The sequence below is a fragment of the Palaemon carinicauda genome, chromosome 21 (genome assembly GCF_036898095.1).
Source record: "Palaemon carinicauda isolate YSFRI2023 chromosome 21, ASM3689809v2, whole genome shotgun sequence".
Lineage (NCBI taxonomy): Eukaryota > Metazoa > Arthropoda > Malacostraca > Decapoda > Palaemonidae > Palaemon > Palaemon carinicauda.
In genome coordinates this window covers 26,704,749-26,729,408 of record NC_090745.1, presented here as the reverse complement: position 1 = coordinate 26,729,408, position 24,660 = coordinate 26,704,749, and the positions used below count along the sequence as shown (strand labels likewise).

At 37.1% G+C, this 24,660-nt stretch overlaps 1 protein-coding gene across 3 annotated transcripts in view; it reads left to right on the top strand.

Moving 5' to 3' along the window:
- LOC137615227 (cortactin-binding protein 2-like) overlaps positions 1–24,660 on the top strand; it is a 183,595-nt gene that overhangs the window by 53,116 nt on the left and 105,819 nt on the right. For all 3 annotated transcript variants that reach the window (XM_068344908.1, XM_068344909.1, XM_068344907.1), the window contains exons 5-6: positions 24,071–24,250; positions 24,422–24,582. In XM_068344908.1, coding sequence (XP_068201009.1) covers positions 24,071–24,250; positions 24,422–24,582 — 341 coding nt within the window. The remainder of the gene's footprint in view (positions 1–24,070; positions 24,251–24,421; positions 24,583–24,660) is intronic.

The following is a 24,660-nucleotide window of genomic DNA, read 5'->3' as shown; positions in this document are numbered from 1 at the left end:
ACAATCCCAATTAGTAGCTATCATAAGGGATGCTTGAAATGAAAAGTTGAGTAGTCAGTCCAATTTCTCTTACTCATGCACACCAATAGGTAGCATCCACATCTAGCTTGCCTTACCAATTTTTTTTTTTTTTGCCTAATACAGCCAACTTCTGGTAATATTCTTACCAATATATCCCAGATCATAGGCTTTGCATTATATATTGTAATTTGACAAGGGGAATTTTGTTAATGACGGATTCAAAATTTGACAATTGTTTGCTTGCTTTTTTTTTTTGTAATTTTCAAATATTTTACCATTTTCTTTTGTCTTTACTGCGATAATCATCCTTTGGCTAAACTTGGCTACTGTACTTACATCTACTAAAATATTGTACCTCTTGAACATTATTTCACCTGGTATTATTTTCTGATAGACATGAATGTGTATCTCAGTGAGTAGCTAATATTTTATAATTGCAGTACTGTGGAAAGAGCCAGTTTTTTTTCAATAACAGTACTTTACTGTGTTAGTAACATCTTGTTTGTATGCTGTGATCACGCATGTCTATATAGGTACTTTAATGATGATAAGAGAAAGGATGGGGCTTGAAAGTATATGATATTGATGACTCTTACCTTTGAAAAGTAGGAAACGATTGATTCAGAAATGTCAATTTTACAATCTTAGACTAAGATTGAAAAAAAATTAAAATTTTTCCTTCTGCCATGTAGCCTCATCTGAGGGACTGCTACATCTTCACCCATCTGCTATGTTTATATCAGATATTGGAGGTCTCTTCTAGTGTGCTTTAGTCTTAATGTCTAGCCTAATAGATTTAAGATAACAATTCATTCATCATTGAGGGCTAGATTAAGATAGCAGCGAATGGCAAAAGTAGCATTTGGGACCTAGCATAGAACACATCAAGTAGTTACCGACTATTTCTAAAAAAAAAAATGCATTCAAGACAGTCTTCGTATAATCAACAAGTAGAAGTATACCTTTGAAATATTGAAATGTAAAATATACAGGATAGTAATACAAAACTTTCTGTATTGCTGTTAATTAGACCCCCCCCCCAAAAAAAAAAAAAGAAATAAAGTGAATAGTACTTGTGACCACAATGCATGACTAAAATAATTAGAATAATGTTTTGTTTGGGTACTTATTAGGCACTTGTCATCCACTGTCTGATCTAGACATAGCGTTGGATGTGGGCATAGCAGTCCCTCGGAGAAGTTACATGGCAGCAAGAAAGAAAAAAATATTGATATTTATTATTTTAGTTCTAAGGTCTTAAAGATGGCATTTTCACATTGATAGTATTCTACTTTTTAAAAGCAGATACACTAAAACCCCGGCCTGTGGTGCTAATTGGTTCCAAGATACCCGACGTAAGGCAATTTTCAACATAGGTCGGATTTTTGCCATATAAAGTCATTTATATTTTCCTTAAAATGTTTAAAATGAATAAAATATTTAAAATAAAATAGTACTTACAACCGGCTATCATTTTATAAAAAAACATCCCTTTATTATAAAGCTATCAATTGAAATACAGTGCTTTACAGTTAAGCACTTAATCGTTATATTACGACGTACAAACCGACGTAAGGTTGGGAAAAACGACGGTACATTGATTTTATTTTTATATTCAATACTTGGGATGAGCGATTTAAAGTCAGAACTGACGGTGTTTGATACGTAAAGCATGGTATTACTGTATGGAAATAAAAGATCTATTTAAGAATCCTGTTTTTAATTGGATGGAAATAGGTTGATTTTCTCTCCCAAATTTTTGTCCAGAATTCTGTATTTTAGTAAGTTTTAGTGTTAAACTTGATATAAAAGATATCGTTTAGCCTGTTGTTTTGTCGAAGATCATTATAGTGAAGTGCCTTAGGTAAGATGTATGAGATAGTTTCTTCATTTGCATGCACTGTATGTTCAAGTGACAATGATGACGCCATACCATATTGTCTAGTTAAAGCCAGTCTTTTTTAAGTTCGCTTTTATAGAACGTTGATCGCCGATCCATGAAGAAATTGCATGTGTTGTAAACTTGTGACCATATTTATACTGCTATGGGTGGAATTCATTATTAAAGATGAGTAAAAATTGAAAAGCACATTTAAGTTGCTTAAAACTTTTAATCACATTCAAGATGCTTAAAATTTTGAATTAAAATATATTTTTTTTTTGCCACTAAATGGTACAAACAGTTGCTTTTACATGGTTATTTTGTTGATCCCTTTGTAATAGAGTACATCCTGGATTTTTATTCTTGCTGAGAAGAAAGCCAGCTCAGTTTAGCAACTGTACAAGTCACTAAAGGTTGTAACTCAACATTGTGTTGTTCACCAGGTCATTATTTACATCCTTTCATAATTTTTTCAGCCATATCACAGTTGCACCTTGGCACTGAATATTTTGCCTGCCCTTCATGGTGGGTCAAATTCTTTATATAAATCAATACAAACATTAAGGTGGTTTGGATAAGTATTAGGCATGGATGTAGCAGGAAGGAAATTTATCCAAACCAATGTAGAAAAGAAGGGAAATCCAAAAGTTTTACAATGCTTGAAAGCAGTGTTGTAATTCCTAAAGTATTTTTTCAAAATACCTCAATCAGTTTTGTCTCGACACAGCCTAATTCACAATCAGATAGTTAAGGTTCATAACGTAGGTGTCTTGATTCCAAAAAATTTTAGTCCTAATCCATTTTCATGATGGCCATTTGGTTTATTCAAAATAAGTGGTTTGTAATTTTCATGTACTCTTCACTACTGAAAAAGATTAAATATTGTAGGTACAAAACATCTTGATTCATCCAGTTTTTCTCTTTTCCTTCAGTACTTTTTAGAAGTCATCCTTTAACTTCTGTTGTATTACTGTCTACCTTATACTCTTTATTGATTCCTTATGGTCTCTTACTTAACTTCCTAATTTTGCTCGTTCTGTTCTATTTTACTTGGTAATAAATCCTCTATGCAATCCCTCTCAAGATCATAAGCAATTCTTTGGTCTCCTTAATTTACTCTAGAACCTAATCCCTTCAGTATACTTGACAGTATAGTTCAATAGGGGTGAAGAGTTGATTGATAGAGAAGTTTGAGAGTAATTTTTCTCTATTTTTGAGTAGCATCACAAACCAGGTTAGGTCTGCTTTTTTTTACTTTTGCATAGTTTAAATGTACAGGAGTTTGTTGGATGAGGATTAGCAAAATATCTAGTGTAAAAGTAATGGTTTGTATCTATGGAACCAAATTAGTCTCAAAAGAATTTGGTTAATATGAATTATTGTAATCCTTAAATGAAACTTACAAATATGATTTCTTGATGCATAACTTCTATTATGGCAACTGTTTAAGATGGTAATTTTTTAATATCCATAAGTGGCAACAAATTTTTAATATATCCTCAATTTATATTTATATGTTTGTATTGTTCACTTGCCTTTGATATTTTTACTGGTTTTAGTAGACCTATGCACAGTACAGTGCTTTATATATAGCTGTTGTTTTGAGGCTTTTGTATCAAATGAGTTTTCGTAACTAATCAGTGGCAGTTATCGCACAGCAGTGTTCCTAAATTGCATTTGTTGGTTTTATTTTTTTAAATAGAGGGAAGAGTGGTTCTTTCACTGTATATTCACATATGTAATTTTTTGCAACCTGGTTTTTACTTTAATTTTTGGGGGTCATATTCACAGTATTAATTCATATAATTTTTGTTGAGCATATCCAACTGAAATGCAAAAGGCTTGGTTATAAAATAACTCATGAAGACATTGGCTATGATTCACATATAATATAAAAAAGCCTTTGATGATGAAAAACACTCAAGTGATATCCATTTTATTACTTATATCTGCGTTACTGGTGTTTACCATAAATTACCAGTTAAAAGTGGCCGACACTAATAACTTGAACGGGGGGAAAAAGGAAATTATAATTTTTTTAATGAATATCTGGTGTGTATGTGTGTGTGTGTGTTATTCTTGTTTTATGACACATTAAATGGAAGGTGCACCAAATTACAAAATCTAAGTGTAGAGATTTTAGATGACCAAATTTCTTAGCAAGAGTTAATGAGGAAGAAGAAGAGTTGAGTCCTCAATTGTAACAGGTGGGCAAGACTTTGGAGAAGTAGAATATTTCTGTTCCCTGGGATATGCACTGGAAAGTGAAGGAGGAGTTGGGAAGCAATTAGAAAAAAAAGTGGCTGCAATATTGTTGAAATTGATATTGATAGACAAAATCCAGGTAATTAAAGTAAATGTCCTGTTATTATTATTATTATTATTATTATTACTACTTGCTAAGCTACAACCCTAGTTGGAAAAGCAGGATCCTATAAGCCCAGGGGGCTCCAACATGGAAAATAGCCCAGTGAGGAAAGAAAACAGGAAAAATAAAATATTTTAATAACAGTAACAACGTTAAAATAAATATTTCCTATATAGACTATAAAAACTTTATCAAAACAAGTGGAAGAGAAATAAGATAGAATAGTGGGCCCGAGTGTATCCTCAAGCAAAAGAACTAGACTGTGGAAGACCATGGTACAGAGGCTATGGCACTACCCAAGACTAGAGAACAATGGTTTGATTTGGAGTGTCCTTCTGCTAGAAGAGCTGCTTACCATAGTAAAAGTCTCTCTTCTACCCTTACCGAGAGGAAAGTGGCCACTGAACAATTACAGTGCAGTAGTTAACCCCTTGAGAGAAGAAGAATTGTTTGGTAACTTCGGTGTTGTCAGGTGTATGAGGGAAGAAGAGAATATGTAAAGAATAGGCCAGACTATTCATTGTATGTGTAGGCAAAGGGAAAATGAACCGTAACCAGAGAGAAGGATCCAATGTAGCACTGTCTGGCCAGTCAAAGGACCCCATAACACTAGCACCCTGGCCAACCTACTACCTGTGATGGGCCAATAAAGTCTCTAGAAGAAACGTGGACTGACAATGAAAATAGAAATGTATTTTGATGAAGCAGTTATGACCTTATAAGAACTATGTGAGACTCATGGCTAGAAAAAAGTTGGAAATATGTATGTCAATGAGGAGTTTTTGAGGAAATATGTCCAGAAATGAAGGAAAAAGTACAACTCAAAAATTGATATAGTTTTGGGCATGTGCTGAGAAGGAAAGCGTAATGGATGGTCTGAAAAGTAGATATGGAAGTGATAAGTTAAGGTCTTGTAAGAACGGCCATGATATTGTGGAAAAAGGGCCAGATGAAAACTTGGATTTGGAAGGAGTGCAGGACAGAAAAAAGGGGAGACTACCCCTTGTCTAATCATATATAGGAAATAGTTGATTTTAAAACATTTATAGAATTTATTCTTGATTGGGGTGAAGACAACTGCTGAACAATAATTTATTGAAGATTGGAAGCGATGAGAAAAAGATTTCTCACTCGTTGATTTTCTTAATATTTACCTTAATTCAGTATTAACTAGTGAATATAAAGTTGATGAGTCGGTTTGCATGGGAAAATATACATCATATCGCCAATCTTTAAAGCACTTGTATTTAGGGTATGTACCTACTAAAACCAGTTAATAACTTGTGAAAGTATTAGCTTCATTATACAGGCTCTTTGTAGTTTTTTTTAGCTGTTATGTATATTATCATTTAATTTTGCAAGGCCTTTTTCATTTTATTTTTCTTTTGTACTAATAGCTGAAGCAAGTTCTGATAAGAGGATCATATGGAAATCAGCAGTGATTGGAAATGAAATAGGAAATTTTCTTAGCTAGTGGTTTAAAGGTTGCTCATGAATGGCAGAGGTAAGGATAGAATAATGTCCTTGAGACTGCCCAAATATGCATACTGTGTGATCAGCTCCCAAGTCCCCTCCTAAGCTAGGACCAGGGAGGGCCAGGCCATGGCCGCTGATGACTCAGCTCGTAAATCTTTAGGCTTCCCCATCCCTAGATCACAAGGATGGCAAGGTTGTAAACACTATCAGAAACTACCAAGCTTGAAGTGTCACAACTTAAAATTCCCATCTAATAAATTGCAGGGAGGGATGTTTCCAATAAGCAACCACAACCTAGTAATAAATAATTTTTAACAACTTTAGTGTGACTCAAGTCTGATAAGCCTTCATAGTGTAATGTAACAAAAATGAAACTCCCATGATACTCTGGGTATGTATGGAAATCTTTGGAAGGTAAAATTTGCAAAGCCGTGTACTATGCAAGGTTAGTTGATGCTCTAGTACAGTATACCAAGTAGGCTTTACAAGACCCTCTAACACTTCTCACATCAATTGATTTTATATATAATTTTTCTATACAAATAAATTGAAGAGTATAGGAAATATGGAAATTCATATTTTGGTAAATTATAGAACACGGAAATACATTTCTAAGAGAAAAAACAACTTTTTCTACAGTAAATAATGTGCTTTCAATGAATTTAACCCTTCTTTCTGACGGACACAGATGTGAACTTGTGACCTAGGATGGGTGAAAACAGAAAAGAACAAACCCGCCTAGCATAACCTAACCTAGTAGTTCCCAGGTCACAAACCACCTTAGTTCACAGACTTAGCCCTTCCTGGATTCACTTCCCAGGTCACAAACTAAAAGTAAATCACAAATAATTCCTTACTTTATGATAAAGTAAGTCTCAAATAATTCCTTAACTTATGAGTGACACCTATTTTTTTTTGTTTTTGTCCTAGTAATCTTTATAGTAGAGTTACAGTAGAAAATGTGCTGGTCTTCTGTAAAAACTAACTGAGAATTGCATTTTGGACACAATTAAACTCTAAAGGATAACACAATGAGCTTTTAAAGAATTATTCACTACACTAGGAGTACTGTAATACTCATTGAGAAACTTGGCTATAGCATCATATAGCCATAATGATAGCCATTACACTTTGTTACATTGGGCTCCATAATGCTCAACCCCAACATAAGGCAACTACAAATAAACAGGGGAGTCATCCTAAGAAAACGTGGTGGTGTCACATAACTGCCCACGTCACACTCAAGCATACAAATATGCCCAAATATGGTAAACTTTGTCATATGGTAGCGAAAGGTAGGAGGAGGTACTTACAAATGAACGAACAGGAGTAATTCCATTGGTTGAAAGAAAGTGGAAGGATGGCTAGTGCTCAGAAAGTATAAAGTAGTTATTGCTCAACCAGCTATGCACAAATGCATGAACTGGAGCAAATACTTGTGGTTTATAGAATGTAAACAAAAGAGTGAAATAAATATTTCAGTGGAAGAGGATCCCCATATTTTGTAATTTTCAATATTAAACTTACCCGATAATCATGTAGCTGTCAACTCCGTTGCCCGACAGAATTCTACGGGAGGGATACGCCAGCTATCACTATACTAGAAGGGGGTGTACTCACAAGCGCCACCTGTGGCCAGGTACTACAGTACTTGTTGTTGACGCCACCTCACTTTTTCCTCTGTCGTGCTTCCGGCAAGACGTTCTTGGATACGCTTATGATTTTGGAGTATTGTTCACGGTTTGGTGAAGTATTTCTCTAAAATTTGCAGCTATTCGCTATACTAGAAACTTCTATATTAGCTTAGTTAGCTTTTGGAATTAAATTAATTATGGTGACGAAGAGAGTATGAACTCTCTTTCACCTTTAAATGGCCGACCCTTCCCTTAGACGGAAGTGTTGGTGTCTAAGAGAGTATAGACTCTCTTTCTTAATTTTGCTTAACAAAAGTTATAGATTTATTTTATATCTCTCCGCTTTTTATAGGCCTTTTCGATTAACTTCCTTTTATTATAAACTTATTAAAATTAATTTTTATATTTGTTTATATTCGACCTTTCCTAATAGTAGGCGGTCTTTTCTTGGTACCGAAGTTAATTAACATTGAGCCCGTCATTTCGGTTTTACCTGTTAACATATTTTGCTATTTTAATGTTTTTGAAAGAATTTCTTTGATAGTCTCGTACTGTTTTCAAAGTTGAACTAACGTTTTGTTTTGTCTCTGCAGTTGTTGACGTTCAGAACGTTCAACTTGCGCTCTATCGTCACGATAGAGAGAGAATTTTCACGGTGTCACGTTGCAGTAAGAGTAACCGTGTCTAGCGTTTTGTTCATTCTTTCTTAACTTAATGGTTTTAATTCTAATAAATTGGGAAATATTTCAGTTTTTTCCTTTAACATAATATGTTTTAACGATATATATGATTGGGCTCTTCTCTCAGGTTCTAAGTCAAGAGAGAGAGAGAGAGAGAGAGAGAGAGAGAGAGAGATAGAGACGGAGGGAGAAAGAGGAGGATAAACGTTTCGTTCAAGCGAGTAACGTTGTTATCGTTTTTGCTCTTCTCCCTAGTCTCTTTAGGGGAAGAAGGTAAACGTTTCTAGAGTTTTTTCTTGTTCTCAAGCTTTATGCGGTGAGAGATTTTAAACGTAGTTTATTTGATCTAGTGTTTAGTCTCTTTCCAGCCACTGAATTATTTATCTTTCATTAGATTTTTCTGTTACATTGTAATTCTGTTTTCGCAATTACTAACTTTTGAGAAAAGATAGAATTGCGTGTTTCAGGTACAAACCACTTAAAGTTTCGAGTTCAGTGAAATAAGTGCAAACAGAAAATCAAAAGTGATAAGTGATTAGCGCAAAGTGTGTCAGTGTTGTGCGTGAGGGTACTTCTGTGCGTGCCAGTCGTCCTCCCAGTCCGGGACCTCTTGCAAGCTCCCAAGCCCAGGGGAGAAGCAATGTCGAAGGGCAAAAGGGTTCGGCAGGCCTTGATCGGCGCACAGAAGTATCCTCGGTGGTTGCGGGCGTGTCTTTCAGAGACCGTCACTCCCACCCGCAGACGATTGAGCCCTTATTTTGCTCGTCTGCAGAAGAAATTTCGGGGAGAAAACGCTGGTCTCAGGTCTCAAGACCTCTTAAACGTAAAGTCCAGACCTATGCCAGACGTACGAAGTTAGAGTTCAACAACCCGGATGCAGTCATTGGGTTAGCTCTGACTCTCCTCAGTCATCAGGTGACTGCACACCTCCTAAAAGGAGTAAGGTGCTGCCGCAACAGATCTCTTCTGTTAAGGCTTCGCCTCAGCAGACCTTAGTGTCTGCCGACCCCAAGTTGACTCTACTGCAGTCCATGCAGTCACAACTTGCGGTCCTGATGCGTGAGTGTCAGGCTGAGAAGGTTACACCTCCTCCTGCGATCGCTCCGCCTGACCGCAGTCCTGTCTGCCAGGCGTACGATGTTGAGGCTCCTCAGGATACCTTACCACGTTCTGAGTTTACTGTTTCCAGTGGTGTGCAGCTCCCTCCGCCTTCCTTAAGGCAACCTCAGCAATGGGAACAGGAAGCTTATACCTTACTTCCTCCGCTTCCACTTGCAGTTCCACCAGTGAGGCAACACTCTCTTGAGGTACAACATCCTCTCCCATCCATGAGTCAGTCTCCTCAGCTCTCGCTGCAGCGAGCTCAACCCTCCTCAAGGCAAGCACCTCAACACCTTAGCCTTGCGCCTCAGGAACCTCAACTCGCGAGACAATTACTGCGTTCTGCGCAACCACTTCCTGAACGCTCGCAGCTCACACCTCAGGAACCTCAACTCGTTCCTCAGGAACCTGCTACTGCGCATCCATCAACCTTACAGCAAGCGCAACTGTTGAGGCAGCAACCTCATGCTATGAGTCAGCCACCTCAACGCATGCATCTGCTACTTTCTCCTCAACTTGAGAAATAACAAATGACAATAATAACACCTCTTTACTTTCATAACTTGCAGTATGCCTACACAAACATTATGATAATGGAGGTTATTTGTCTTACTTATATAAAAATATATATGTATTCCTTGCAATATATTTTTAACAATATCGCAGAATATGGCAAAAATATCTTCAAAACAAAAATGAATCATGAGTTATGAATGTAAGGTAAATATTATGTTGATATTAAAAACCCATGCAAGCATGCATGAAGCACTCTAGCACTGGTCATGGAATTTCTGAGAAATGTTTAACGCCATGCAACACGCTCTGCTTACCTTACAGCATGCTCTACATACAGCATGCTCTGCATACAGCATGCTCTGCATACAGCATGCTCTGCATACAACATGCTCTGCATACAGCATGCTCTGCATTCAGCATGCTCTGCATACAACATGCTCTACATACAGCATGCTCTGCATACAACATGCTCTGCATACAGCATGCTCTGCATTCAGCATGCTCTGCATACAACATGCTCTGCATACAGCATGCTCTGCATACAACATGCTCTACATACAGCATGCTCTGCATACAGCATGCTCTGCATACAACATGCTCTGCATACCTTACCGCATGCTTCTCAGTCATACATCTTTGGTTGTTGCCAACTCACTAGACTGTCAAGCAGTTTCATAATGTTGCCTTCTAGTCTGCTGCTTTTGCACCATTGAAACCCTCACTGAGAGAACTTAACTTTTCTCGGATATGGTCCCTGTAGATGAGAAAGTGCTTTTCTCCCTCCTTCTGATATTCCCTTGAGGACTCTGTCATTTGGAGAGGAGCCTTTAGCTGCGTAGCCTCCTTTGGACTTTTATTTAAGCATAACATGCTTCCAGGGAAGGTAATGGTTCCACTTCAGTCACTAACCCCGTCTGTTACCACACCTGCTCCCATAGACCTTGAGCTGTGTTGCAAGACATGCAGTCCAAGCTTAGTCCTTGTTAAAGGATTTTTTTGTTTACGGAGTCAGTGTGTCACTGGGAAGACGTTCACCAGCAGAAGTGACTTGTTGTGACGCAGTGCGGCAACCTCAGCAACCCGATAAGGAGTTGTCTGTAAGACCCAGACAGTCTAGACAGCTTCGGGTTGTCACTGTACTTCCTCGCTTCCCCATGGTTGACAGTTCACAGACTGTGCAGCAGTACCATGATCTTGTGTCCGGCTCCGTCAGACGACTGGCTTTTAAGAGCTCCCACAAGTCGTCGCTGTCTGGAGATTCTCAGATGGACTATGGATCTGACCAAGGAACTGGGCCTCCTGGTCAATTTTGAGGAGTCTCAGCTCATCCCATCCCAGACCATTGTCTCCCTGGGTATGGATCTTCAGAGTCGAGCTTTTCGGGCTTTTCCGTCGGCCCCAAGGATCTTCCAAGCCCTAGAATGCATCCAGAGCATGCTGAGAAGGAACCGATGCTCAGTCAGGTAGTGGATGAGTCTAACAGGGACACTTTCATCGCTGGCCCTGTTCATCGTGTTAGGGAGAATCCACCTCCCCCCCTTCAGTATCATCTAGCTGCTCACTGGATAAAGGACATGACGCTAGAGATGGTCTCAGTTCCTGTTTCCGAAGAGAGGAGGTCTTCTCTCGCGTGGTGTAAGAACAGCTTTCTTCTCAAGGAAGTCTACCTTTGGCTGTTCAGAAACCCGACCGCCGTCTCCTCTCGGACACATCAGACACGGGCTGGGGTGCGACTTTGGACGGACAGGAATGATCGAGAACATGGAATCGGGAGCAAAGGACACTTCACATCAATTGCAGGAGTTGTTGGCGGTTCTTCTGGCCTTGATAAACTTCAAGTCCCTCCAGCTTAACAAAGTGGTGGAGGTGGACTCTGACAACACCACAGCCCTGGCTTACACCTTCAAGCAGGGAGGGACTCTTTCGTGAAGTTGTTCTAGATCGCAAGGGACCTCCTCATCTGGTCTAAAGATCGAAAGCTACGCTGGTAACGAGGTTCATTCAGGGCGGTATGAATGTCATGGCAGATCACCTCAGCCGGAAGGGTCAGGTCATCCCCACAGAGTGGACCCTTCACAAGAATGTTTGCAGCAGACTTTGGGCCCTGTGGGGTCAGCCAACCATAGATCTGTTCGCTACCTCGATAACCTAGAGACTCCTATTGTATTGTTCTCCGATTCCAGACTCAGCAGCAGTTCACGTGGATGCTTTTCTGCTGGATTGGTTCCATCTCGACCTGTATGCATTCCCGCCGTTCAAGATTGTCAACAGGGTACTTCAGAAGTTCTCCTCTCGCAAAGGGACACGGCTGACATTGGTTGGCTCCGCTCTGGCCCGCGAGAGAATCGTTCTTAGAGGTACTGCAATGGCTGGTCGACATTCCCAGGACTCTTCCTCTAGGAGTGAACCTTCTACGTCTACCTCACGTAAAGAAGGTACACCCGAACCTCCACGCTCTTCGTCTGACTGCCTTCAGACTTTCGAAAGACTCTCAAGAGCTAGGGGCTTTTCGAAGGAGGCAGCCAGAGCGATTGCCAAAGCAAGGAGAACATCCACTCTCAGAATCTATCAGTCTCAAGGGGAAGTCTTCCGTAGCTGGTACAAGATCAATGCAGTTTCCTCAACCAGTACCACTGTAACCCAGATTGCTGACTTCCTGTTATATCTAAGGAAAGTAAGATCCCTTTCAGCTCCTACGATCAAGGGTTACAGAAGTATGTTGGCAGCGGTTTTCCGCCACAGAGGCTTGGATCTTTCCACCAACAAAGATCTACAGGACCTCCCTAGGTCTTTTGAGACCTCAAAGGAACGTCGGTTGTCCACTCCAGGCTGGAATCTAGACGTTGTCCTAAGGTTCCTTATGTCATCAAGATTTGAACCTCTCCAATCAGCCTCTTTTTAGGACCTCACATTAAAAACTCTTTTCCTCGTGTGCTTGACAACAGCTAAAAGAGTAAGTGAGATCCACGCCTTCAGCAGGATCATTGTTTTCACATCTGAAACGGCTACATGTTCCTTGCAGCTCGGTTTTTGCTAAACAAGCTTCCTTCACGTCCTTGGCCTAAGTCGTTCGAGATCCCAAGCCTGTCCAACTTGGTGGGGAATGAACTGGAGAGAGTACTTTGCCCAGTTAAAGCTCTTAGGTACTATCTAAAAAGGTCTTAACCTTTACAAGGACAATCAGAAGCCTTATAGTGTGCTATCAAGAAACCTTCTTTTCCAAGTTCTAAGAACTCAGTTTCTTACTATTCAGGCTTATGATTAGAGAAACACATTCTCATCTGAAGGAAGAAGACCTTGCTTTGCTGAAGGTAAGGACACATGAAGTGGGAGCTGTGGCTACTTCAGTGGCCTTCAAACAGAGCCATTCTCTGCAGAGTGTTATGGATGCAACCTATTGCAGAAGCAAGTCAGTGTTCGCATCATTCTATCTCAAAGATGTCCAGTCTCTTTACGAGTACTGCTACACCCTGGGACCATTCGTAGCAACGAATGCAGTAGTAGGCGAGGGCTCAGCCACTACATTCCCATAATCCCATAACCTTTTAACCTTTCTCTTGAATACTTTTTATGGGTTGTACGGTCGGCTAAGAAGCCTTCCACATCCTTGTTGATTTGGCGGGTGGTCAATTCTTTCTTGAGAAGCGCCGAGGTTAAAGGTTGTGATGAGGTCCTTTAGTATGGGTTGCAGCCCTGTATACTTTAGCACCTTTGAGTTGATTCAGCCTTCCAAGAGGAACGCTGCGCTCAGTAAGGAAGACGATCTTATTAAAGGCAGAGTAACGGTTCAAGTCGACTTCCTTACCAGGTACTTATTATTTCATTGTTATTGTGGATAACTGATTATATGAAATACGGGATACTTAGCTATCCTTTAGTCTTGTACACTGGTTTTTCACCCACCCCCCTGGGTGTGAATCAGCTACATGATTATCGGGTAAGTTTAATATTGAAAAATGTTATTTTCATTAGTAAAATAAATTTTTGAATATACTTACCCGATAATCATGATTTAATTGACCCACCCTTCCTCCCCATAGAGAACCAGTGGACCGAGGAAAAAGTGAGGTGGCGTCAACAACAAGTACTGTAGTACCTGGCCACAGGTGGCGCTTGTGAGTACACCCCCTTCTAGTATAGTGATAGCTGGCGTATCCCTCCCGTAGAATTCTGTCGGGCAACGGAGTTGACAGCTACATGATTATCGGGTAAGTATATTCAAAAATTTATTTTACTAATGAAAATAACATATTTATTGTGTCCCTGAGAATAATGTACTGTATCAAGAAGAAAAAAGGTTAGTTTCACCATTATTTATTGATTGGCTAGTAAATTTTCCCTACTTATTAACTACTGGTATACTGTATATATTTAGGGCGGAAATAAAGGTAATTTTTGAAGAAAGAAATCGGGAGTTTTTCTATATAAAACCACATCTCTTTCTTAGTAAAGCTTTTTTTCTGTGATATAATATAATGAAAATTCATATTTTTTTCACTTGTTTAGAAAATGATTAGAATGTGCCTCAAGATTTGAAAAAATTACTTTTGCACTGCATTGATATTGGTGAAATGGGAAAATAAAGGGAAAGTTCATCATTAATTTTAAGAAATTAAGATATAATCAAAGTGCAAGGAACAGAGTAATCCCATTATCGTCCAGGGGCGAAGAAGGATGAATGGAGAGTTACTTGAGGAGGTGGATCAGTTTAAGTACTTGGGGTCTGTTGTTGCAGCAAATGGTAGATTGGTAGCAGATGTATGTCAGAGAGTGAATGAAGGTTGCAAAGTGTTGGGGGCAGTTAAGGGAGTAGTAAAAAATAGAGGGTTGGGCATGAATGTAAAGAGAGTTCTATATGAGAAAGTGATTGTACCAACTGTGATGTATGGATCAGAGTTGTGGGGAATGAAAGTGATGGAGAGACAGAAATTGAATGTGTTTGAGATGAAGTGTCTAAGGAGTATGGCTGGTGTATCTCGAGTAGATAGGGTTAGGAACGAAGTGGTGAGGGTGAGAACGGGAGTAAGAAATGAGTTAGCAGCTAGAGTGGATATGAATGTGTTGAGGTGGTTTGGCCATGTTGAGAGAATGGAAAATGGCTGTCTGCTAAAGAAGGTGATGAATGCAAGAGTTGATGGGAGAAGTACAAGAGGAAGGCCAAGGTTTGGGTGGATGGATGGAGTGAAGAAAGCTCTGGGTGATAGGAGGATAGATGTGAGCGAGGCAAGAGAGCGTGCTAGAAATAGGAATGAATGGCGAGCGATTGTGACGCAGTTCCGGTAGGCCCAGCTGCTTCCTCTGGTGCCTTAGATGACCGCGGAGGTAGCAGCAGTAGGGGATTCAGCATTATGAAGCTTGTGGATAACGGGGGAGGTTGGGCTGTGGCACCCTAGCAGTACCAGCAGAACTCAGTTTGAGTCCCTGGTTAGGCTGGAGGAACGTAGAGAGTAGAGGTCCCCTTTTTGTTTTGTTTCATTTGTTGATGTCGGCTACCCCCCAAAATATGGGGAAGTGCCTTGGTACTGTATATGTATGTATGTATTCTCTCTCTCTCTCTCTCTCTCTCTCTCTCTCTCTCTCAACTGTTTGGTGGTAATATTTCAAAGGATTGGTGGTGCTTTGACCAACCTTTTACCTGTAACAAATATGCAATTCTTTTTCATTTTTAATCCCCTAGTTTAACAGTGAATCCTTTGGGCTAATCTATTATTCATCGGTCAAGTTGAAATATAATTTTGCAGACTTCAGATTTAGGGTACTATTGTATTTTAGTTGTATAGTCTTGTCTTCTATAATTAAAAGAATTATCATATTTGAGGGTTTCAGCTGTTAGTGTAAACTGTAATGACAAGTAGGGCACAAAAAAAAATAACTGCTAATTGAGAAAGTGATAAACAATTCATTTGAGTGCATGCAAACAAATCTTGCTGTTTCTCATAGAATTGAAAGTATCTACAAAAGAATTCAAAAAGGGACTTTAGGGGTCTAATTTATGCAGATAACCTAGCCTTAACAGCCAGAATATGAGGATTTGGTGGAAATGTTTAAAATCTAGAAGGGTAGAAGGGGAAGGAAACTGCATAAAATTAACTTTTAAGTAAAGCATAGTTATTGTGACTGGAATGGGAGTCGAGTATAATGTGGCCCTCTGGTATTTGTGAGAAATATGTGGGTTTGATCTCTGCTTTGTAATGAATGCAACCAATGGTGTCATAAAAGGTGATTAGGTTTTTAAAGTATATAATGAGTTGTGAGATTTATGGTGCTTGACTTGTATTACAAGAACACGTGAGGAAGTTGCAAACCCAGTTGAGATATATGGTAGATGTCCTATCAATAGAGAGAGTAAATTCTCTTGATAAGTACATAATTCCTGTACTGTCTTACATTGAAGAAGTATGTTTCACTATGATGAATAAGCAATTGACAAAGCTATTCAGTGTCCAAGGACCAAAAAAGACCAAGATATTTTCGACATAGGATGGGAAGGGATGAGGAACGCTTGGTTGTAAAATCTGTAGATATTCAAATATTAGGATAGACTTACAGGAAGAGCCATGAAATAATGGTAAAGGGAGATAGTTCGACATATGTGTTAGAGGTGAAAGTGTAAGAACAAAAAAGGATGGGAGGGAATTAAGTTTACATTTAATAGCACAAATTGAAAATTTTTCTCTCTCTCTCTCTCTCTCTCTCTCTCTCTCTCTCTCTCTTCTCTCTCTCTCTTCTCTCTCTCTCTCTCTTTTCTTATATATTTCCAGAGTCAGGAATTTAGAAATATACTAAATGTGTCTGGGTAAATAAACGGATGTCTATCGTGAATGGCTTCAGAAGTATAGTTAACCATCTGATCATGATTTTTTAAAACCAAATTAAAGTATAGTACTATACAGGAAACTGCAAAATCATATGATATTGGAAACCTGAAGCTGCCTGTTATAATTACTGTAAAGAAAACTAGATTTGTAAGTACTGGACTTTATATTGCTTAGAGCAAATAAGGGAGGTATATAAAAAAAATGGTACATTAAAGGTTATCTGTTCATTATAATGTGATTAAACCCAAAAAACATTAAAAAAACAAGAGTAAATATCTATAATACAGTGTAGATAAGTCCCTTCCAGAGCTTTGAATTTATTTTTGTGGTTTATTTAAGTTACAGTATCAATTCAGAACTTGCACAGTAGTGTACAGTGTAGAGTAAAGATTAATGGGTAGGCTAGCTTTGATATAACTATTATCAATCTAGTTTGCTTAATGAATTTGACTTGTTAAATAAAACCAGGTATAGACCTGTTATAATATCAGTTGCTTTTATGCGTCAAATTTGTGTGTATCTGAATTATGTTGTTATTTTTTTTGTTATCACATGCAATACAAGTAGTTTTGATAACATGATCTAAATTCATAAATCCAATCCAATCTAACGTATTGCCTACTGAATGTGTTTGAGCCCTCACCTATTCAACCACCATAATTCTACCTGGCACTGTACTGTACTTCTTACACATTTTAATAATCTTTTTCTTGTTTAATGATGTAGTAGGAAATTAGAGGATTTGAATTCCACTTGTGGCAGTCACTAACATTATTGTATATTTGATAATGTACTTGAAGTAATGGTATGTTTGGGTTATTTCAGCCTGAGTTGAGGATGGTTAAGGTTGGAAAGAAGTATTGTTGATTTTTTTTTTCTATTAGTTGGCAGATGCGTGATTTACTTGCACATATACTATTCTAATTTTATAGTGATGATATGGCCTCTTTTCACTTAGTTTGCTACTTTGCCTGAAGTGGAGAGCATTTTAGATAGCACCAAAGTTTTAAGAAATACATAGAAGTTTTCCTATCTCTGACTATCTGACTCTGGGCTTAAATATTTTTAAGAGCCGAGAATGTTTGACATCGAAGCTGTTGCATTAGAGGTGTAGTTTTTCATTAAACTATTTTAAATGTATTCATTAGATTAGAGCTATTGTTATGATTCATGTTTGTAACTGGGATAAGAGACTGGACTGTATATCCTATACTAGAAAAGGTGCGAGGAATTTTTTAGATACTTCTGCATGGTAGTTTTGTATATACAGTACTGTAAGTAGATGTATTGGTATGGAGTCTTCAGTATTACGTAAATGGAATGCTTCAAATTCAGACTTTTCCAATGATGTGTAAATGCTTGAATTTATCCTGTTAACTTAATGTTCTGTTCAGTTTACCATGGTGGACCCAATATTGTGGATTGTTATTTGTAAAGTACGATGTTGTTCCCTTAATTAATTTATGTTCCAGTTAATTCCCAATAGGTTTTGCATGGATGAAGCTTTAGCTCATCCTAAAGGTTAACTACTTCCAACCCAATGCTCCCTCATGTAAAAAGAGTTGTTCCAGCATGGTAGGCGTGATGTAATAGGTTGTGGTTTCAAATAAAGTAAACACTTTTTGTCTTGGTGTTTGATGTTTCAAACTCCATATGACTTCATTTTATTATCAAGTTTATATATATTGATGGAGTAATTCTCTTGGATAAACTTTTATTGTATATTATGTACAAGTATTGTAATATATTTAGGATCTTTCCTTTCTATTTTACTCTAATTGGAACCCCAAAAATCTGTCCGCTTGCAGTCTCTTAACTGCATGACAGAAATTTTTGTAAATTTTATAGTGTAAAGATTGTACTAATTATAGTACTAGTATGTTCATACAAACAAATTAATGTTAATATCTTTATTTTGTGCAAACATCTCCATGCCGGACCCAGCTAAATAGACTAGAAAGAGCAAAATCTCACTGTCCATACCCAGACCATCCATCATCACTTGGCAGTGACAGCTCATTGTTTTGTGCAAATGTGTTATATTTGCAAACTATTGTTCTCTAGTCTTGAGTAGTTCCATAGCCTCTGTACCATGGGCTTCCACAATCAAGGGGTTAGAGTTCTCTTGCTTGATGCTACACACAGGCACACTATGATATCTGATTTCTCTTCCTCTTGTTTTTTTGAAGATGTTATTGTTTATATATGAAAGATCTGATTTAATGTTGTTACTGTTCTTAAAATATTTTATTTTAATTGTTCATTATTTCTCTTGTAGTTTGTTTATTTCCTTGTTTCCCTTCCTCACTGTGCTATTTTTCCCTGTTGGAGCCCTTGGGCTTATAGCATTCTGCTTTTCTCACTAGGGTTGTAGCTTAGCTTGTAATGATAATGATGATAACAATAATAACTGCTTTTATCAGTTTTATCATTTCATGTGTAATTTATCTACATTGTGAATGCCTCTCCCCTTATGATGTCCTTTCACCTTTGATAAGTGATTATTTTTTTAGATTTTCTGTGCTTTTCCTTTTTGCAATGGAGTTGTCATATGGTTTCTTGTATACTGTTTGTTGTGGGGTTAAATTCCTTTTCATAGGTCAAAGTTATTCTGTGTTAGCCCTTTGTTTTTCCTTCCATGTGACCCCTGAGTAAGACTTCCAGCATATTGGTTTCCCTTTCAACCTGGTCTTGAGCGATACTTGTTCTTGCTGCTCTCCTTCCACTTCAGCCTACCCTTCAAATACCACTTTTTTGTTGATGTCTATGGCATCCTCATAAAGACCCTTTCCTTGACTTTCTTGTCTTTGTAGAGTTCCACTCACTTCTAGTAACACTACTACATATAAGAAGGTCTGGTTGAAGCTCTTCTAAGAACAGTGTTGGTTTGGCTGAAGTGTCAGATAATGAATACTACTTAGAAATTTGTGGGCGCTTTTCCAAGATAACATAATTTTTGTGGAGATTATCAGCTGTTTCTATTTCATGTTCAACATAGATCAACTGATCTTGAGTCCTCGTTCTATACCAAATCAGCATCTTGGATGATTGTATCAGATTGAGGGCTGTGCTTCTTGATCTCGTGTACCTTCTTTTGTATTGAAAATTATTGCTAAAGATGCTTCTCTTTTACACGCAATTTGATCCTTGGACTGTATCAGAGATGGCTACATGTGAGAGGCTCTCGATCGAGAAAGTGTTATACTGGTAGAGGTTAGATAGGTATTGAGATTTTTCTAGTTTTGTGTAGGTCTTTCTGTGTAAAGATCAATCTGGAGTCCCTCCACAAAGTTAGTGTACAGTGGAGGAGGATAGATGATATTGTGGAGTTGGTTCTACCATATAAAGCCAGAGTTCTATGACTTCAGAATACCATCAGGGTTTTCATACATCATCCTTAACCCAAAACACATTTGTGGCTGGTGTTGATTGGTCATTTGGTATTGCTAGAAAAGATGGTTCCTTGCTGACAGTTCTACATTTGACCCCTTCATCTCTAGTTTGCCTATTGCTGGTCGGCAGTTAAGATGTCACCATTCTCAAGGATTCTAGTCATAGAGCATGGGCTCCAAAACCTTCTGGGGAGACAAAGATTAGGTAAATCTGCTATAGGGTGTCCCTCTGGTTTTACTAAACCTCAACCTTCGGATTTTTTTCGATAGTTTGTGCTAGGGCTGCGGCTTTACATCAGTTAAACTTATAAGCACATGGTATAAAGGCCAACAAAGGAAAATAACTCCTTTTTGTTTTTGTCTTCCATATTCTTAGACATCCAAACATTTAGGAGACGACTCATTTGGGAGCTGTTGACTCGAGTTTAGTTCATAGTTTTATGTGAGGTCCCACCTCTTTCTGATGTGATAAAGGTTTAGATAGCAAGGGTATAAATTTACCCTGTTAGCTTGGCTTGCAAAGAGCAGATGTATTGATATCTCAGATTTTATGTCTCTTCTCTTGATTGATTAGCTTACTTGTTGTCCTCTCTCCTTAATCATGATTAATTGGTTGCATAACTAGATGTTTTAACTAAGTTTACAAAAGAAAAACTTGCGAGTCTTAAGAATTTACCATCCTTTCTTTCTTTCTGTCATGTGGATTGTAATTGGTTTGAAATATGATTTGTTCTCATTGCACGGTGTGTAGCCTGGGCATCCATAGGTGTACTTTTTCTTTTATCTATTAAGTTGGTGTTGCTGAGGTGCCCTTTGCACTAAATAAGACTATTTATGATTATTGGATTTGTATGTAAAGGTGCATTGATATAAAAACATGGCATCACACTAGATGTGAAGTGTTAAAACTTAAATGCAACTGTTAACTTTGATGTATGGGAACTGCCATGATCTATAGTTATAATCAGATTTGCAACTTCTTTGTTATTATGTGAGTGTGGAATTTTGGTGTTTTTCCTTGGTTCTGGTTACCAAGAGTATCCATTTATGTGCATGGTAAAAGAAGAGTTGTAGCATGTCTCTCTTGTACTTCAAATGCTTATTCTGGCTACCTGAAATTTTATTACACATGTAAAGAGTAAGGGTTATGATGATTGCATACTGAAATATAGATGTAAATAGGCTTTATAACATCAAGCTTTCTATTGTTACTTGTTTTTTTGGTTTCAGTTCTGCTAGGATTTTGGGAGTTTGTTTATAGGTGGATTAAAGTACAGGGTATGTTGAAATGTCTTTTTATGAAAATAAAATGCAGTATCGTGTAATATTACACAATACAGCAAAGCTTTTAAACATGAAGGTAATGAAAAGGTTGTATCTAATTCCCCCAAATATTTTAAGTAATGTGAAATCTTCAACATTTTTTTCTTTAATTTGGGCCTTTAAGTTACCCTTATCTTTTTCACATATTTGCATGTGAATCATAGCCTTGGGACAATTTAGAGGTAATTTTGAGTACCAATGTCACAATCTGCATTGATTTTCATTGTGATAATAAAGGTTGTCTTTTGATGGGTATTCTAAGGATATAAATGGGCATTTCAATGCACCAATGTTGCTTGCATGTGGCAAATTGATTGAAATCATTATGCAACATTGCTTTAGTTTTCACAGCATACCGGTACTAGTCTTTGATATCTGTATTAGAGATGAGCTAATAGTTTGAGATAGATTGTAAAAAGTGTCACTATAACTGGCATAACTTAATAGCCTATATGAAGTTATTTGATACTTGGTTATTTCTCTAGTACAGTCATCTAAGATATTTGAATGAAAATGCACCATATAATGTATTTATGGATTTGTGTTGTTTATAGAGTGGACAAAACTAAAAATTCCAGAAAAATAAATTTGGTGTGTTTTAAAACCTTATTGATAGTAATACAGTATTGGTTATGTAAAAAAAATTATTGAATTTTAAATATCTGATATGCTGAAGATTAAGAATTATCAGCAGTGTAGTGCATTGCAAGGCTGAAGTACATATTCATGCTGGTACTGGTTGAAGCCATGATTAGTATTAGGTGTTGGCATTAGAATGGGTCACATTGTTTTTTTATTTCTCTATGGACTTTCTTACATCATCACTAGCTCCAGAATGTTGATTGTTTTTCTTAGTTTCTATTCAGCATCATTAGACTCGCTTCTGAGCTTAGGATATGTTTTAGTTTCATTTTCAGTATTAATAGTGCTGGTAGGAACTAAACAAGCATTTTGCTCAAATTCATTATAATTTCTAAATGATGTATTCTACTGTGCTAAAGCTAATGATATCCAAATTATCTACAATATTACCTAAAGCACTTGCACTCTTATATAGTTCGTTATAATCTTCTCCACTGCCTGTTTTCTTTATTGACTAATGTCAAAATCTTGCTTAGCCTTGTCCTCTTCAAGAAAGATCCTGATTCATCCAGACTTTGCTCTCTACCTTGATATTATTAATATCATTATTTAGTTATTATTATTGTCATTATTTTTATTATTATTGTTATCTTACTGAAGTTGTTATAGTATACTTTTTTATGGAACATGCAATAAAGTAAATTTTTCCTAGAAAGCTTTATGTCCACTATAATGGTATTCTCCAAAGGTGGACAAGTTGATTCACTAGTCCAATGCCTATAGCTAACTTGAAGGGAGGACTTGAATCTCTTACATTTGCCAGAATATGGTTGTTACCATGAAGGGAAAACTTTGAATAGATCACATAGGAAAATGCTATAAATGACTGAAGTAATATTCAATTAATTTATAGGGAAACTTGAGTGAAGACTGGAAGTTAGTACAGTATTACAGTAGCTGTAGCATTGGCAAAGAATCAAGAACATTGCTCAGAAATATGGGTATCACATACAGAAAGTTGACCCACCAACGTCAAATGCCTGTAGGAGAAAAGAAACTTGGTAATATACAGCATTTCAATGTCTTGGCTGAAACAAAAGGAAATGATGGGGATATGAGCTTCCCATCAACCCAGGGAATTATTGATCTTGATTAATGTTGAATGTGAGATAATTAAATCTGTGCATTATTTTTGTTTAAACTTTTAACAATAGCAGGGCTTGAATTTAGACCATTTTTAATATTAAAATTGACATGAGACAAACAAATTAACTAGTGTATACAACAGTGAGAGAACGTAAGAATTTAGTTTTTTTTATATACATATTACACAAGGGAGAGCTATAAGGCATGAAAAGTACAAAGTAGATATCAAATGTCCTAATATATACACTACATTAGATAATTTTACATAGTGTTGAAAGTATATTTTTATATTTGCTTTACGAGTATAAAATACTTTTAATATTTTGTTTAACCTTGGAGTATTAACAGCTTTTCAGTTTTCATTGGTGTGCATTCTTTTTTTAGGTTTTCCTTGAATTCTTTTAATGTGTTTAACTTTTATGTTAACAGATTATTTTATAATACAAAATAATAAAGTAAAGGTCATAGAAATGCCTGAAAATAGGTTAATGCAAGTTAATCAGATTTTTTCTATATAGAGCTAAGACCTTGCACTGCACAAGTATTGTTTTTGGTATGGAAGAGGTTTTGTCTTCATGACGTAATATGTAATAAAATGTTTGAGGTGGTGTATATACACACTTTTCTAGGTATGAAAAGAATTCTCTTATTATATTTTTTGCGTTATTGCATTAAAGGTTCAGAACGTTTTGGTTTTCATTTGGATTTGCATCTTTAACATGAATTTTGGTGTGCAATCATTTCATGTATCAGTAGATATTTTATGTCTTCAGTTTTAAAAGATGCAATATTGGAGTGATTTTTTTGTAAATTATGAATTTTTGCTGTAGATATAGGATCTCTTTGGTAAAGGATGAAATGTATAAACTGGCAGTGTACAGTTGTAGTAGCCTTATATTTTAATTAATATATGTCCTTCTGCAGTGAATATTTTTTAAAAATATTCTTCTCCCTACATTTTTTCAGCAGTTGGTATTTTTAATTCTATCAACTACAGTATATGTAATCACACATAACACATACAGTACTCTTTAGGGAGATGGTGTTTAGACATGATCCTGATAAGAAATAGGTTAATTGTAGAGTAACTTCCCATTGTAGTTTTCTAGACATGAATTACTTGATCTTTAGGAACTGGAGTCTGAGAAAGCAGCGAAGAAGAAAGCGGAAAAAGAATTGCGCAAAGTTCAAGAGACGTTAGAAGAAGAAAGAGGCAGACAGAAACAGATAATTCTCATGCTGGTAGAAGAACGCAAAAGATTAGCGTTGCAGTATGTGGAAGAACGGAAAAGATCAGAAGATTTAGCGCAGGTATTTGTACTGAAATCTATCATTGCACATGATATAATTGTATTTATTGATTCTTTTTGGATGCTAGTCATTTTGTAGTTACTCATACCTATACTTGTATACGCTATTGAAACGTTACCTTATAAACTGTACAGATACTGTAAGGTAATTTTTCTTACTTTTCCCTTCCAGATTCTATCAGAAGAAAAGGGTAGAATTGATTCTATGGCAGAAGGGCTAGAAGAGGAGAGTAAAAAATCATTACAAATGGAAGCCGAACTTGAAAAGCAGCTAGCTGATTTTGATACTGAACGGCAGCAAATGAGAGCACAGCTAACGAAAAAAGAAGAAAGGTACTGTATTTAGAAATTTTGCCTAGTTTCCATTATAGAATAAGCCTTAGCAAAGAAGTGGTAAAAATGACAAAATTA